We start from the raw sequence: 17,802 nt of genomic DNA on the forward strand, positions 1-17,802 counted from the left end.
CAGTACTAGTTTCATTAAAGTCTTGGGTGTGAGAACTTCTATCTTGCTTATTTTGGTTGGCCCACATTAAAATAGCAATATATTTTAACTCACCAAACAGATTTTCAATACTTTTACACAAGCAAGTTTTATTTTCAGCAAAGCTGATTAGAAACCAGTTCTTTAGTTGCAAAAGTGTGTTCATTAATTACAAGACTACAACTGTCCAAAAATAATTATTTATTGCAATAATAAAAGGGGAAAATGATTTACAGAGCTTAAATACCTGATTCTGTAGCGTTTATTAAAGTTAGTTGAATTGGATCCCACACAACAATTTCCACAAGCCACTTTTCTGTATTATCATGCTCAGCATCCTTTGCAAGCAAATTAGTACACAAATGCAATTAATCATTGAAAGTACACAGACAGTAAGGGGTCAATTCTACATGGCATTTCTTACATATTATTTAAAAGAAATTAAATAGAAACTTAAAAGCCCACAATGATATAAGATGTTTCCATGCTTTATTCCGTAATGCAGTGAAAGTAATTAATTTTTTGATTTTGAAACAACCTTGAGAAATGGCCAATTATGTACAAATAACATCTTGATTATAAATTTGCTTGAGAACCTGTGTTAAGTTGCAGGAATCTGTGGCAATCCAAATTCGTCCACTAATACACCATCCTGAAAACAAATAATACTTCGTATTGGTTAATGACAAAATACACTTTACTGCTGATACATACAGCTAACAGAGCATATTTAATGTACAAGTACAAGCTTGTTGAAAGACTGATAAGATGCAGATAGTAAAATGTGAAAATTGATTTTCACTTTTTAGTTCTAAAGAGAATGCAGCTTTTGCATTACTTAATACAAATGAAGATGAAGATGCACCCAATGCTCCATGATGTCAACATTCCACATGTGGCAGAATTAAATAAGATTTTAAAATTCTCATACAGTAAAATACACCTGCAACAATAGCAATGCTTGATTGGAAACAGGAATACACTAGTAGATTATGAAACATACCTTGTTAGTTTTAGCGTCACTTGGAACACCTTCAGGAATAGATGGTGCAGATGCAGCCTCATCTAAATAGGACGAGTCTTCATCAGCTAGAAGTTCATCACCTAGAGCATCCAGCTCTAAATATACAAAAGAGACGGAGTACAGAGTAAACAAACATTCAACACACACACGTTCAATGGATAAACAAAATCTATTCCCTAACCCAAATCCTTTCCCTACAATACAAAACTTTAAATCCCATGTGACACAGGATCTAGATTTCAAGACTAGTCTGTCAGATAGTTGTGCAAAAATGGTCAATTAGTTATGTGCGAGGAACAAATGCACATGCAGACAAAACCACTAATATGATGCCTAGACAGCCCACTTCAGAGTGTTTAGGGACTTCAAAGTTATGTCTCTTTCCGTAATGAGCAATCATCCTTTTAGAATTCACAATTCATTACTAAAAAAAACGTCTAAGATAGGGAATAAAAATGTACTCTTGTGGAATAAATATCACCCGTACTAATTTTATAAATATCATTGTACGTCGACTAAAACTTAAATGGAGTGTAGTGAACAGAGGGACACAAGCAAATAGGGTGGTAAAGAAAGTGTTGAAGATTCAAGATTGCTTTTATCATTCTTTAGGGTAAAGGAAATTGAAATGATTGTTGCTCCGGATCCAATGTAGCATTAAAAAAAAACAATAAACATAATGAACACAATAAACAAAAATATATAAATAAAAAACAATCCTATAAAACACAATGTACAAGTAGCTGTTATATATATTGACTGTAGGTACATATAGTCATGCTAGATGATATGAAATTCATGGAGGGTGGTGGGGTGGAGGTGTTGGTCAGCCTGATTGGGGAAAGTAACTGTTTTTGAGTCTAATGGTTTTGGCGTGGATGTTGTGTTGCTTCTTCCCTGAAGGGAGTGGGACAGCCCATAAGCAGGGTATGTGGGATCCTTCATGATTTTGCTGGCCTTTTACCAGCACCTTTCTGTATATACTGTAGGTCCACAATGGTGGGTAGGTTGGTGCAAGCAGTTTCAAAATCCTCGGAGTGCACATCTTGCACAACCTCTTATGGTCCCAGAACACATCCTCCACAGTCAAAATTCACCAACACCCCTATTTTGAGGATGCTGAAGAGAACTGGTCTATACACACTGATACCCTTTACAGATATGAGTCCCACGTCAACAGTAGGGAAGTTACCATAGAGAATTCTTAGGATAGGATTTATGAACATTTGGAAAACAATACCCTCATTAGGGAGAGCCAGCATGGCTTTGTTTAGGGTAAGTTGTGCCTAACTAACGATTAATTTTTTTGATGGTGATTGATGAAGGTAGAGCTGTGGATGTTGTCAACACAGATTTTAGTAACGTGTTTGACAAGGTCCCTCATGGGAGGCTCATCCAGAAGATTTAATTGGATGGGATTTGTGATCTATTGGCTATTTGCATTCAGAACTGACTTGCCCATAGAAGACAGAAGGCAGTGGTCAAAGGAACTTATTCTAGCTGGAGGTCTGTCATTAGTGGTGTTCCACAGAGATCTGTACTGGGGCCTATCTGTTTGTGACGTATATAAATGACTTGAATGAAAATGTAGAAAGGTGGATTAGTAAGCTTTTAGATGGCACAAAGATTGATGGTGTTCTGGACACATAGATGACTGGCAAAAAAAAATACAGGAAGATATAAATCAGTTGCAGATATGACAGAAGAGAAATGGCAGGTGGAGTTTAACTCAGACAAATATGAAGTGTTGTACCTTGGTAGGTCAAATGTAAAGAGATGTTACATAAAGAGCCTGTAAATGGCTGCACAGGATGATAGGGTGGTTAAGAAGGCATATGGCATGCTTGCCTTTATTAGTCAAGGCAGAGAGTTCAAGAGTCAGGAAGTTAACAGAGCTTTATGCTTATAAAACTCTAGCTGGGCCACATCTAGAGTATTGCATTCAGTTCTGGTCATCCCATTATAGAAAGGATGTCAAGGCTTTAGAGGGTACAGTAGAGGGTTACCAGGATATTGCCTGGATTAGAGGACATATGCTATAACAAGAAGTTGGAGAAACCCTAGTTTCTCTGGTGCAGTGAGGCTAAGGGAGATCTGATGGAGGTTTATAAAATTATGAAAGGCATAAATAAAGTAGACAAACAGTATCTTTTTCCCAGGATTGAAATGTCTAATACCAGTGGGCATGCATTTAAGGTGAGAGAGGAGATACGAGGGGCAAGTTTTACCAGAGTGGTGGGTGCCTGGAATACACTGCCTGAAGTGGTGGTGGAGGCAGATAAATCAAGGACTTTTAAGAGATGTTTAGATATGCACATTAATGTGAAGAAAGTGTAAAGAAATAAGGGATTTGTTTAGTTGGACATTCAATTAGTAATGTAATTGGGTCAGCACAAAATTGTGGGCTGAAGCGTCTGTTCCTGTGCTCTCCTGTTCTATGTTCACCTGCTTCCAGATCATCCTCATCAATTTCTGGTGTTCCATAACTACGACTCAAAGCTTCTTGCACATCATTTGCTTCTTCCATCATGTCTTCTAATTGATCTTGCAAATTCTGTAGAGAACAATAGTGGATAGATTAGATCTTCTGCTAAATGCCGATTATTCAGAAAACAAAAATAATCTGCCACACCAAGTCTATAAAATGTTATCTTGCACATCTCAGAAGTTTATCTTCTGCAATAATACAAAAAAGTCAGATCAAATATTAGAACAGCTTCAAGACTCAAAACAATGTTGTGTGGCTTTTCAAAGCCAAGTAGAGGGCTGCAATAAAATAATCTAACCTCGTAGTTATCATCTGTATACAGTAGATGAATACCGAGGAGCAAATTGAGTTCAGCATTATGTAAAAGCACCTAGAAAAGGCCATTAGGATACTTCATTGTGGAAATGTAATCAATAGCTATTCTCTTAACATGTAATGACATGATGTAGCTACAGCACATAACATGTCAATGGTAGACAGTTTGAGGCAAACTACTAAGCTTGCTAGCCTTACACTTAAGCAGTGTGGAGGGCAACCAGAGGAGTTCAGGTGATTTAAAAAAAATCTTCACTTTCCAATAACAAATAGTTGAAGCTTTCTGTGACCTGATCTAGCTTTGGTTGGATACCCTTCCATGAATTTAGTCAGTATCATATCCATACTTGGATAAGATCACCAAGACCAGAGACTATAGACAATAATTCTCACATGTAGCTCCAAAGACCTCCATTATCAACTAAAGTCCCAGAAGCATGCACCAATTAGATCCTGCGAACCAAAAAACCACATTTAAATGTGAAAAACAATTTCAAAGTTTGTTTCAAACTACTTGGCAACTTAGATATTTGCGTAAATTACATCTGGAAAGTGTTCAGTGAACTTGAGCTACTGGATGTTTATATCCTTTAGGTAACAATGAGCTTAGGTAAGCAGCTTATAAACAGTTAACAGGATAATTGTTTTGATTTTAATGCAGGAAATGTAATTGTTAAAGTATTTGTAATTAAGAAAAGGAAACTAATGCTGAATTGTCATCAAATTTGTTTAAGAGACAAAATTGGTAAATGTTTGACATAAATAGATGAGAAAAAACAGGGGCTTCAAGCCTCTAAGATAATTTACATCTATATATTTTTAGAGCACTATCTAAATGTCATTACACTTCCAATCATGCTAAACCAACGCTGTTTGTTCAGGTGGTTCAAGAAGATGTAGAAAATCCCAAGACCACTTCAGAAAGAAACAGTTCCCTTTGTATCCTGGCTCATTTTTCCTTCGTGTAGTAGTAATAACTAATGCACAAAAATGAATCCTACCTCTACCTAAATAACTTGATCTGAAAAATCACATTAATAAGCAATAAGCCCAGATGGGGACGAATTAATCTATTTTAGCTGGTAGAATATTGCTATTCAAGACTTAAAGTCTGGGTTACAAGACTTTAAAGCAAATCAGGAGATAAAAGACAATGCAGACACTGAAATCTGGAGTGATAAACAACCTGCTCGAGGAACTCAGGGTCAAGCCGCACCTGTGAGAAGGACTTTTACATCAACAATTCCTCCCCTCACCACCCCCCACTCTCCCAGATGATGCCTGATTCACCGAGATCTTCCAGCAAATTGTTTGTAGAAAGCAAATTATCTAGCTGCTTTCTCAGTGAAGCATATATTTGACCCACAAATTACAGAAATAATACGAAATAGAAACAATTAAAATATACAAGAAATCAAATATTATAATACAAAGGATTGACCAACAAAAAGAAAAAAAAATCAGTGAAGACTTTTTTCCAGAAAGTTCTTGAAGACTGAAACACGTTAAAGCAAAACTAGGGGATGCTCACTAAGTTAACTTTACATTTAAGACTTTTGCATTAGAAATAAATATGTCAAATTGGTTGGTGGACACAATTCAGCCCTCATCTACATGGCAAACCTGGATTAAGGGCTGAATAGCCTATTCTGATTTCTTATAGATATTTTAAATTGATTATAAACAATTTAAGTTTACAATGTACAGAATTTCTTAATCCTGTCATTTGCATCAATTTATAAACAGAAAGAATATACATCACCTCAATCTGATCAATTTTGACTTGTTTGTAAGCTTTCTTCATTTCTTTGACACCAGTTTTCATTGCATCCACCTGCACAACAGATCAGATGTCAGAAACCATAATATTGCATCATTCAATGAAATTTAGCTTTACTCCACTATTTCAGTAAGTTGCAATCCATTATCATAATAGAAATTGACCCAAGAGTTTAGATCATGACATTAACAAAGATATACTTCTCTGTTTACCATATTCTACTCCCTGTATTATGCTCAGATTAGACATGATTTATTCTAATACAGCAGGGAAGCAGCAAAGGCAAGCTGAGATATTCCACTGTTTACCGTAGTCTTTGTGTCTTTCAATGATTGAATAGTATAGTTGGCCTGCTCCATGTTAAATGACTGCTGCATCAGGTTGTCCCTCTGTTGTTCGTACCTATTAATGAAAACCGGATACGTTCAGAACACATACTGGTTAAATTATTTTGAACACACTAACCCATATTTGAAGAAAAATACTCACATTCTCTTCTGCTTTAAAACTCGCATTGCTTTTTGCTTTACCATGTTCTGGAAAGTAAACAAAGAGCCAAATTATAGTACTTTTATTGTTAATCCCAACTGCTGGGTTTCAAAAAGAAATTTGTGGTACTCTTCTAAATGAAATCAGAGCCAGATCTCAAGAATGGATCTTTGTGACACACTGAATTAAATGCTCAAATAATCAATAATTTATTAAATGCCACCTGACACTGTTTAGTTAATAGACAATTAGTCAATGTGTCTCAAATTACAAATATTATCAAATAGAATACATTTCCATCTCATGCTGCTAAGTAACGATAGGTGGCGCTCACAAGGTAATTTTTCCACACCGAGATACTTCAAATACTTGCCTTTGACGCACCCTCTCTCATTTTCTTCATCTGCTCTTTGTATTTGGCTAACTCAACATCAAGCCTGGCAATTTTCTTATCAATGGATTCTGCTCTTCCATCAACCTGCATAAGAAAAACAACGAAGACTTAGTTTCTACCTTTCCTTCACTGCAGTGGATGAGAAAGACAAGGACAATACCTCTTAATATTACATAAGGGTGGGGGGCAAAGCAAAAGGAACACTAAAATGCTCAAGCAAAACAGCACAGACAACCCTAACAGTGGGCTCATTAATTCCCAATGAAAGGTGTTAAAAAGGAAAATTGAGAAAGGGATAATAAATGATATTGAAAGCAGCATACCTGATAACAGTACAATAATTTTATGCAGTAGCATCTTGTAGAGTATAGTTGAGGGCCATACACTTGGTGGCCAGTTTATTAGTCACCTCCTGCATCTGATGAAGTGGCCACTGAGTATACACTCATTGGCTTCTGCTGCTGTAGCCTAGTCACTTCAAGGTTTGATGTACTCTGCACTCAAAGATGCTCTTCTGCTTATCACTGTTGTAATGTGTGGTTATTTGATCTACTGCCAACTTCCCATCAACTTGAGTTAGCCTGGCCATTCCCCTCTGACCTCCCTCCACTCTCTGGATGTTTGTTTTTGTTTTTCGCACCATCCTCTGTAAACTCTAGAGTCTGTTGTACATGAAAATCCAGGGAGATCAGCAGTTTCTGAGATACTCAAATCAACCCATCTGGCACCAACAATCTTTCAAAATCAGTCACTTTATCACATTGTTTCTCCATTCTGATGTTTGGTCTGAACATTTTGACCATGTCTGAATGCTTTATGCATTGAGTTGCTGCCACATGATTAGCTGATTAGATATTTGCATTAATGAGCAAGTGTATCTAATAGAGTGACCACTGAGTGTATACACCTTCAATTTACTAGTGAAAGCTCAGCTACAACTTTACTAACATACACCACCTGCAAGACTGTTGGGGGTCATCTACTGTATCCAGTGCTCCCAGTGTGGCCCCCTGTACATTGCTGACCCAACACAGATTGGGAGACAGCTTTGCCAAGCACCTACGCTCCATCCGCCAGAAAAAGCTGGATCTCCTGGTAGCCACCCATTTCAACGCTACTTCCCATACCAACATGCCAGTCCATGGCTTCCTCTACTACTGTGATGAGGCCACACTCAGGCTGGATGAGGAACACCTTATATTCAGTGGATCTTGCTACAGCTGCTCAAAATACTAATAATGAATTTTTGGATGGTATGACACTTAGATGTTTCACTGCTCCTAGGCACACCAAATAAATGCCAACAGAGTTAAATCAGGAAAAAGCAAGTAAGATCAGCTGATATCAACATATCAGGAACAGCTTCATTCCCTCTGCCAGATCTCTGAATGGACAATGAAACCATGAACACATCCTCTGCATTTTTTCTTTTTGAACTACTTAATCTAATTTTCATTTTTTTATATATACTTACTGTAATTTGCAGCTTTTAAGTACTGCCATGTACTGCTGCCACAAAACAACAAATTTCACAACATATGCCTGTGATATTAAACCTGATTCTGATTATAATGTACTAAAAATACTGCTTTCAAACAGCAAAATGTTGCACAGACACCAAGTTGGCCTCAATTCTCTTGGACTATGAAAAGAAAAAAAAATACGCCCCATCCTATCAGTATCCATATACTTTAAAAAAAGATGTGTATCCGCAACAACTTAAAGTGCATTCCCATCAATTCAGCAGAGACACAAGAGGCTGCATCTACTGGAATCTGGAGGATCTCTGGTTCATGCAGCATGTGTGGGAGGAAAGAAACTGTCGACATTTTGGGTCGAAATATCCTGATGCAAGGTTTTGACCCAGAATGTTGACAATCTCTTCTCTCCAGCAGATGCTACATGACCCAAAGTTCCTCCAACACATTCTTTGTTGCCCCATCAATTCAGCTTCTGACACCAGAATCTCCTCCCTCGCTTCCCACAGTAGCCTGGGGTACATCTCGTATGGTCCTGGCAACTTATCCAACTTGGCAGTGTGGAGGATCAGAAGGATCTTGGGGTCTGAGTCCATAGGAGTCCACAGGTTTACTCTGTGGTCAAGAAGGCATATGGGGTATTGGCCTTCATCAATCCTGTAATTGGATTTAGGAGCCAAGAGGTAATGTTGCAGCTATATAGGACCTTGGTCAGGCCCCACTTGCGGAGTACTGTGCTTAGTTCAGGTTGCCTCACGACAGGAAGGATGTGAAAACCATAGAAAGGGTGCAGAGGAGATTTACAAGGATGATGCCTGGATTGGGAGCATGCCTTATGAGAACAGGTTGAGTGAACATGGCCTTTTCTCCTCGGAGTGTCAGGGGATGAGAGGTGACCCTGATAGAGATGTACAAGATGATGAGGGGCATTGATTGTGTGGATAATCAGAGGCTTTTTCCCCCAAGGCTGAAATTGTTGCCACAAGAGGACACAGGTTTAAGGTGCTGGGCAGTAGGTATAGAGGAGATGTCAGGGGTAAGTTTTTATTCAGAGAGTGGTAAGTGTGTGGAATGGGCTGCCGGCAACGGTGGTGGAGGCGGATACGATAGGATCTTTTAAGAGGCTTTTAGATAGGTACATGGAGCTTAGTAAAATAGAGGACTATAGGTAAGCTTAGTAATTTCTAAGATAGGGACATGTTTGGCACAGCTTTATGGGCCGAAGGACCTGTATTGTGCTGTAGGTTTTCTATGTTTCTATGCTTAGAATACAAAGATCTGATTCTACAATAGAGATATAGTTTGTAGCCCTAGAGAAGTGAATTTTTATGTGTAGCTTCCAGATAAATCATCAAGTATTCTCATCTACAAATATCACAAATGAAATCTGAAGCCATAGAGAACGGTACTAAGTAACGTTTCTTTCCCAATCCATTTACGTGAACTAGTGACCTTCAGGACTGGTGGACTTGCGACTCCAGACCACCCATGGAGTGAGTGCAACAGTTGAAAGCTCAGGTAACACCTCCATTGTCTCACAAAATATGGCTGTCAATGATAATTCCAAGTAAAGCTGAAGCTTCAGGCCCTAGCACCCCCCACCCCGCCCAGAAGTACAGTCTCTTAAAAAATAACATTGAAGACCTCAGAGAAAGACTGCAGTACCAAAAGGACATCAGGGACTGTTGTGTGCTCTGCTTCACAGAGACATGGGTCATTCACGACTGTGGGTTCACTTTTGTAAACTTCAGTCCTGAATGCATTTGCTTACGTTTATTGTTTGCATGATGCTTCCCCCCACCCTCCCTGCATATTGGGTGTTTTACGATCTTTTTATAAAAATGGATTGTATTGGATTTCTTTATTTTGTGGCTGCCTGTGCGGAGGCAAATCTCAAGGCTGTGTACAGTATAGACTTTGACTTCTGATCTTTAATACAAAGTGCTTTTTGTTATTTATGGTACAGAGATACTCACATCTTGTGAGAATCAAATCAGAAATGTGAATCTCTTGTTGTGTTTGTGTGACTGAAATATTAATAAGATTCTTTTACAAACACTGCTTTATACAAGGGTAAAGCTGACAAATGAAACCACTTGCAAGCAGAATCTACAGTTTCTGGGAACCAGTTAGAACAATTACAAATTATGCTACAACAGACTAACTTTTGATTAAATGAAAACACCATGATACATCAATGGAAATCAAATTACGCTTTAGCGAAAGTTTAATGCAACAGAAGTTTTCTGGAATCAGCGTGGGCACTCCTAATTGAAACTATGATATTTGAAAATCAATGCTCATCTGACAACATCCAGAACTCCACTGAATGAATGGAGATCAGTGTTCTCTGGTAATGGGTGCAAGGAGAAAGCTGGCAGTCACTGCTTCAAAATGATTCAATCATTCTGTTTATATGGCATGGTGAGCTTTATAGGTAGAATTAAAGCTTTATTGTGAAAACCATAATATTTACCCAGACTTCAGCGGTTGGCAAAATGTTGAACTCCATTATTAAGGATAAGGTTTCAGGGTACTTGGATGCACATGATAAAATAGACAAAAATCAACATTGTTTCCTTTACATAAGAGGAAATAACAGACAGTTAGTGGATGTTGTTTACTTGCATTTTCATAAGGCCTTTGACAAAGTGCCACACATGCGCTGCTAAACAAGAGGCCATGGTATTACAGGAAAGATACTAGCATGGATAGAAGATAGTGACTGGCGGGAGGCAAGAGAGGGAATAAAGGACAACTTTTCTGGTTGGCTGCCAGTGACTAGTGGTGTTCTGCAGGGGTCGATGTTGGTACTGCTTGTTTAATGATCTGGATGAATGAATTGATGGCTCTGTGGCCAATATTAAAGATGACACACAGAAAGTGGAGTGGCAAGCAACGTTAAGGAAGCAGGGAGTCTGCAAAGGACCTAAATTAAGAGAATGGGAAAAGAATTGACAGATGCAATACAGTGTCAGGAAGTGTATAGTCGTGCATTTTAGTGCAAGGAATAAAGGTGTAGACTATTTTCTAAACAGGGAGAAAATTTAGAACTCAGAGGTGCAAAGGGAAGTCGTCCACATACTGGATTCCCTGAAGGTTAACTTGCAAGTTAAGTCAATGGTAAGGAAGGCAAATGTAATGTTAGCATTCATTTCAAGAAGACTAGAATACAAGAGCAAGGATATAACGCTGAGGCTTTATAAAATATTGGGCAGATCATACTTGGGAGTATTTAAAGCAGTTTTAGGCTCTTTATCCAAGAAAGGATGTACTGAAATTGGGTTCGGTCCAGAAGATGTTCACGACAATGACCCCAGGAATGAAAAGGTTAACATAGGAGAAAGGCTTAATAACTCTGAGCCTGAACTCGCTGGAGTTTAGAAGAATGGGGAGGGGAGGGCTCTTTGAAACCTATCGAATATTGAAAGGTCTAGATCGGGGGTCGGCAACCCGCGGCTCCGGAGCCGCATGTGGCTCTTTTACGTCTGTGCTGCGGCTCCCTGTTGCTTTGGGAAATAATTGGTTGTGGCCACCCTTTTCCTGGCACATCCGAACCGACTCACAATTAGATAGCCTACGGGGGTTTGCGAGCACAGAGCTTTGGAGCCTCTGCGCCATGGGGGGCAGGTTGAGGGAGGCTTAAAAGTGAGGCTGAAGATTTCGAATAAAGTTTTTTCCTTCGACTGCAGTTACCGACTCCGTGTCGTAATTTTAGCGCTGCGTGTAGCACACCGCTACATGGTCAGTATTTAATTAAAATGTATTTTATGTTAGTTTGTTAGTTTTTGAAATGTAAATCTAAATTTGAAGATTATGGTGATCTTGTACAATCTAAATAAGACTTTGTGGCGACCCATTTCCTGACACATCCGAACCGGCTCACAATTAGCCAGCGTTCAGGCTAAGGGAGATAGCCTACGGGGGTTTGTGAGTACGTGTCTTTTGCAGCATCCGCGTCCATGGGGGGCGGGTTGAGGGAGGCTTAAAAGCAAGGCTGTTTAGTTCGAATAAAGCTATCTTTGACTGCAGTTTACTGACTGCGTGTAGCAACCGCTACAACGTGTTTTTATCGCTGGCTGTCCAGAGCGGAGGTGCTGAAACGCTTTGTCGCGTGTCTGGAAGAAGTGAAAACTTTCCTGGGCAGCAAAGGGCTCACCTTTCCTGAGCTGGAACAGCCAGAGTGGCTGGAAAAGCTACACTTCATGGTAGACATAACAGCGCACCTGAACACGCTGAACACAGCTCTTCAATGGGGTAAGGACGTACAGCCCTGCACATGTTGGAGGATGTTTTGGCATTCGAGCGCAAGTTGACGTTGCTTGCCAGAGATTTACAGAAAGGCACATTGTCTCACTTCCCCAATTTGAGAGAGTTCAAAAAAGGTCACGACATGATAAATTCGGAGTATTTACATTGGGCAATCATCGCAATGCAAACATCGTTTGGGAAACGCTTCTGTGAGTTCAGAGAGGAAAAAAACACATTATCCTTCCTGGTCACTCCCCTAAGCATCGATCCATCCCTACTGAATACGACTGCATTGTCAGGTGTGAGTCAACCTGAACAAGGATGATAAATATTTTAATTGCCTATTATTTTACGTATATTCATATGCTTTCATTGTTCAGTGAAATAGTCCTTTTATTTTTCAGGTTGACAGCTGGCTGACGTTATTTTTGGTTTGCTGCTGGCGGCAAATTTAAGTTTGGCGTTTTTCATAAATACAAGAAGGACTCAAATAGGCGTTGAGTATTTTACTTAAAAGTAACCTTCAACCCAACGTCTTTTTTTCGGAGGTCAACATGTTTTTGTTGCATGCAGAAATGTAATTTCGTTTTCTCTGCAGGAGTTCATCAATTTCATAAATGCAACACATTATAGTTTGTTTATACATAGCATAAAGGCAAAACAAAACGTTGTATGCAGTGTTATTTCATTTTAAATGTCAAACGGGTTTTGCGGCTCCCAGTGTTTTCTTTTCTGTGGGAAACAGGTCCAAGTGGCTCTTTCAGTGGTAAAGGTTGCTGACCCCTGGTCTAGATAGTGGATATGGAGAGGATGTTTCCTATATGGGGAGTCTTTGGTCCAGAGGCCACAGCCTCAGAATAGAGATGAGAATGTATGACTTTAGCCAGAGGGTGGTCAGTCTGTGGAATTAAGACATTGAGAATATTTAAAGGGGAAGTTGATAGGTTTCTGATTAGTAAGGGTGTTAAAGGTTATGGCAAGAAGCAGGAGAATGAGGTTAAGGGGAATAATAAATCAGCCATGATGAAATGGTAGAACAGACTTGATGGGCCAAATGGCCTAATTCTGCTCCTGTGTGTTATGACCTTATGGTATTAATTCCTATCAGTTTTAGCTTCCAAACTATTCTGAAGAATAAGCAACAGCACATCTTTTTTTAAAAATTAAACATTTTGCAGCCTTCCTGATTTAAAGCCAACTTTAATAACTTCCCATTTTGATGTTTTGTTCTGAGCAATAAAGCACCTGTAACATGCAATGTGTGTTCTAGTTTTTTGGGGCAAGACATAAAGGGAATCATGTTGTACTTAGGCTCTCTGAGTTCTGGGTTGGCAGAACAGGTTGTACCCTTGCTGTCATCCTATTCTTCCCCATCCTCTGTAATCCTACTCAAAAGTGCAAAAGCTATACCTTCAGCTTCTCAAATCGCTGGATCGTGCAACTGTCTTTAACTTCTCAATCTTTTTCGCCAATGATCTTGCGTACATTTGAAAGATTACCTCAGAGGTGCTAGTAAGTCTATGTCCTTCTTTTTGAATTTTAAATGTGACTCATCTGCAATACCTCCAAGTTCAGATCTAGCACTGCAACAGAGAAACAAACTTGTCCTTTTCATCCACAGCTGTTTTCCAACCCCTTTAATATTTCCAGAATTTTCTGTTTAAAAGTTCCCAGTGTGGAACAACTAATATTAAACACAAACGTGAGTATCAAAGCTATTGGGTGAGCAAGATACTGAAAATGAAAAGCTTATGTCAACATTATTATAACAAAGGTAAAAATGTCTATGTCCAAGTAAAACACTTCTTCCGCTTCCTTTAAATCTCAAGTTACACTCCTGTATCTCACAGGATCAGATGACACTGTTAGGTATTCCAAGTTCAAATCACACTGGGGTGGGGTGGGACAGGGAGGAGTTATAATTCCTGTATGAGTAATAAGCTATCTTTAGCTTTTCCTGCAATACTAAATCTTAATATCTAAACATTACTGTATTTTATTAAATGAAAAATATTACATTATGTAAAGAAAATACCAGGTAGCAAAAATATAAATCGGAAGACTTCGGGGAAGCAAAGGAATTTGGGAGTACAAATTATTATAAAAATGCACAGATCAGTTTAAAAAAAAATAGAGAATTGCTTTCTAAAGAGAAAGAATTGAAAAGCATGATTGTATTTAGATTGCTTTCTATAGTTCTGGTCACAATATAAGAACTTTACAGGAGTGGAATTAATCATCAGAACTGATCAAAAACTCTTCAGTCTACACTTCACAAGCCTGATCATTCAAAAATTAGTTGAGATGAGGCACACAGGTATTTGTGCTTGCAGGCTGACTTAATAACTATTGTGGACACATTCACTGAAACCAAAGCATACAGTACAAGGGTTGGAATACCCTCAATACAGAAATGTTCTGCACCAACCTGCTCCTCTCTACAATACTGTCCTCTGACAGGAAAGGTTCATGGAAAATGTAGACTAATTCTCACATAATAGAAGCCACCTCTTAGCAAAAGTGGACGTGGATGACAAAATCCCAAATTATCCTCAAGGCCAATGCACGAACTTTGATTAATTTGGGTTAATGTGGGTGGCATTGACCTCCCACATAATGAAGACCCTGGAAAGACTTGTTCTAGAGCAGCTCCGGCCTATGGTCAGGCCACAATTAGACCCCCTCCAGTTCACCTACCAGCCCCAATTAGGAGTTGAGAATGTCATTGTCTACCTGCTGAACCGTGTCTACGCCCACCTGGACAAGCCGGCGAGCACTGTGAGGGTCATGTTTTTTGACTTCTCTAGTGCATTCAACCCCATCTGCCCTGCTCTGCTGGGTGAAAGCTGACAATGATGCAGGTGGATGCTTCCCTGGTGTCATGCATTATTGATTACCTGACTGGCAGACCACAGTACATGCGCTTGCAACACTGTGTGTCAGACAGACTGGTCAGCAGCAGTGGGGCTCCACAGGGGACTGTCCTGTCTCCCTTTCCCTTCACTATCTACACCTTGGACTTCAACTACTGCACAGAGTCTTTCCATCTTCAGAAGTTTTCTGATGACTCTGCCATAGTTGGATGTATCAGCAAGGGAGATGAAGCGGAGTACAGGGCTAAGGTGGGAAACCTTGTCACATGGTGTGAGCAGAATCATCTGCAGCTTAATGTGAAAAAGACTAAGGAGCTGGTTGTGGACCTGAGGAGGGCTGTTGTGGACCCCTGTTCCCATCCAAAACAGTGTGGACATGGTGGAGGATTACAAATACCTGGGGATAAGAATTGACAATAAACTGGACTGGTCAAAGAACACTGAGGCTGTCTACAAGAAGGGTCAGAGCCGTCTCTACCTCCTGAGGAGACTGAGGTCCTTTAACATCTGCCGGACGATGCTGAGGATGTTCTACGAGTCTGTGGTGGCCAGTGCTATCATGTTTGCTGTTGTGTGCTGGGGCAGCAGGCTGAGGGTAGCAGACACCAACAGAATCAGCAAACTCATTTGTAAGGCCAGTGATGTTGTGGGGGTGGAACTGGACTCTCTGACGGTGGTGTCTGAAAAGAGGATGCTGTCCAAGTTGCATGCCATCTTGGACAATGTCTCCCATCCACTCCATAATGTACTGGTTAGGCACAGGACTACATTCAGCCAGAGACTATTTCCACCAAGATGCAACACTGAGTGTCACAGGAAGTCAATCCTGCCTGTGGCCATCAAAGTTTACAACTCCTCCCTTGGAGTGTCAGACATCCTGAGCCAATAGGCTGGTCCTGGACTTATTTCCACTTGGCATAATTTACCTATCATTATTTAATTATTTATGGTTTTATATTGCTATATTTCTACACTATTCTTGGTTGGTGCAACTGTAACGAAACCCAATTTCCCTCGGGATATGAAGTATGTCTGTCTGTCTAATTGAGGGAAGAGGTGCACAAAGTCAATATCCCTACCTTTGTACCAAATTCACGGTCAGTGCCCTACAGTACACTGAGACATGGACTATCTACAACAAGCACCCCCAAAACACTACAGCAACAAAATTCCCCAAATTCACCATCAAGATAAACAAACCACTGTCAATATCCACGCACAAGCCAACTCCAGGTGTTGAGCTTTGTCACAGAAAGACAAACACACAGAAAAAAAAAGTGCTCAGCATTTCCTTTAAAAGGGTACAGTGTTTCCACTGATTCTTGGAAACCCCTGGCCCAAAGTGGAAAAGATGCATTGGGTCAACAATTAAGGAACTCAAAGAAAGACCCCGACATAAATGACAGGTGTGCCCACCTTCACAAGCTAAATAAATCTGAATCACTGTACCTCTGAATTCATCTCTCACTATTTATGAATTTTCCTAACAATAACGTTTATTTCTTGCAAAGTATAGCTGTCGCAAAACAAATGTCATGATACAGGTCAGTGATAGTAAATCTGATTCTGACCACTCAGTTGCCCCAACAGCCATCTCCTATCACATCTGTGGGGGTGTCTACCGTTCAGTCAGTCATTGTAGAAACCACAAAACTAGGCGGGGTGCAAGTCATCTTGATTCCAGAGGGAGTGCCTGAGGGGAATTTAAAAAGCCATAGAGGCAGTGGAGAAGACGCAAGATTTACAAGGATGACATTGTTCTGTATTGTATTATACCCGTCAGGAGAAACGCCCCAATGGGGAGGAAGTGTTGTTTAATATGTTTGCAACTGTTAATTCCAAACGTACCAATACATCCACCATAAATATGGAAAATGTGTGGTAATCGCCAAGAAATGTCCAGACATTTAAATGTCCACAGACAGTAAAGGAGGAGGATATTGAAACCAGACAAAAATCAATGACTTCAGACGTTTCTGTGCTCTCGGCGGAAACCCGGTCTGAAGGAGGGCCTCGAGGGAAAATGAGGCTCCATCCTGGATCCCTCCCCAGTAAAGCCCGAGCCTAAGTCATGCCAGGCCGCTCCCCGGCGGCCAGCTCGCTAACACCAGGCCCAAGCGGCCTTTACCGGGCCCTGTGTGCTCGAAAATCCTGATGGACCCGCCCGCTGCTGGAACACTCACATTGCCGATGCAGTCCGTCAGGTTCGGCGGAGGCGCTTTGGGCTTTGCTTTTCCAAACAGCCGGTTCATGGTGACGGAAACCTGGACACAAAAGCAAAACAAAATGCCTCCCGCCCCAGCGGCGTCGCGTCACAGCGCTCGTGGTGAAACCATGGGATTAATGACGCGATACGCACTGAAAACAATTCGGCGCATGACGTCACCCCGTAACGTGCGCAAAGTGAATACCTCATTTAGTACCATACGGGGCAGTGAAGAGCAGTGTGACGTTTGTTGGTTCAAGAAATCCTGAACTTTCCTAAGTGCACTTCCGGATGAAAGTACAGTAAATGCACAGAAGATCGATGTAAGCAATTGCTCTGATCTACACTGAGAGCCATAGAGTCGCACAGTTTCAGAAACAATGTATTCAGCCCAACTGGCCCCATGCCAACCAAGATAGTCCCAATTTGTCAGCGTAGGGGCCATAACTTTCTAAACCTTTCCCATTCATGTGCCTGTCCGTTCTG

At 40.3% G+C, this 17,802-nt stretch overlaps 1 protein-coding gene across 1 annotated transcript; it reads right to left on the minus strand.

Moving 5' to 3' along the window:
- Window positions 1-204: 204 nt before the first annotated feature.
- On the minus strand, window positions 205-17,456 carry chmp5b (charged multivesicular body protein 5b). Its single transcript, XM_059972537.1, has 8 exons — window positions 17,294-17,456; window positions 6,488-6,592; window positions 6,115-6,161; window positions 5,934-6,027; window positions 5,608-5,679; window positions 3,488-3,596; window positions 1,022-1,137; window positions 205-670 (listed from the first exon to the last, which is right to left on the minus strand). Exons 1-8 carry the CDS (start codon window positions 17,360-17,362, stop codon window positions 620-622), a joined length of 663 nt encoding a protein of 220 aa, XP_059828520.1. The 5' UTR covers window positions 17,363-17,456; the 3' UTR covers window positions 205-619.
- Window positions 17,457-17,802: the final 346 nt, after the last annotated feature.

This window comes from Hypanus sabinus, chromosome 6 (genome assembly GCF_030144855.1).
Source record: "Hypanus sabinus isolate sHypSab1 chromosome 6, sHypSab1.hap1, whole genome shotgun sequence".
Lineage (NCBI taxonomy): Eukaryota > Metazoa > Chordata > Chondrichthyes > Myliobatiformes > Dasyatidae > Hypanus > Hypanus sabinus.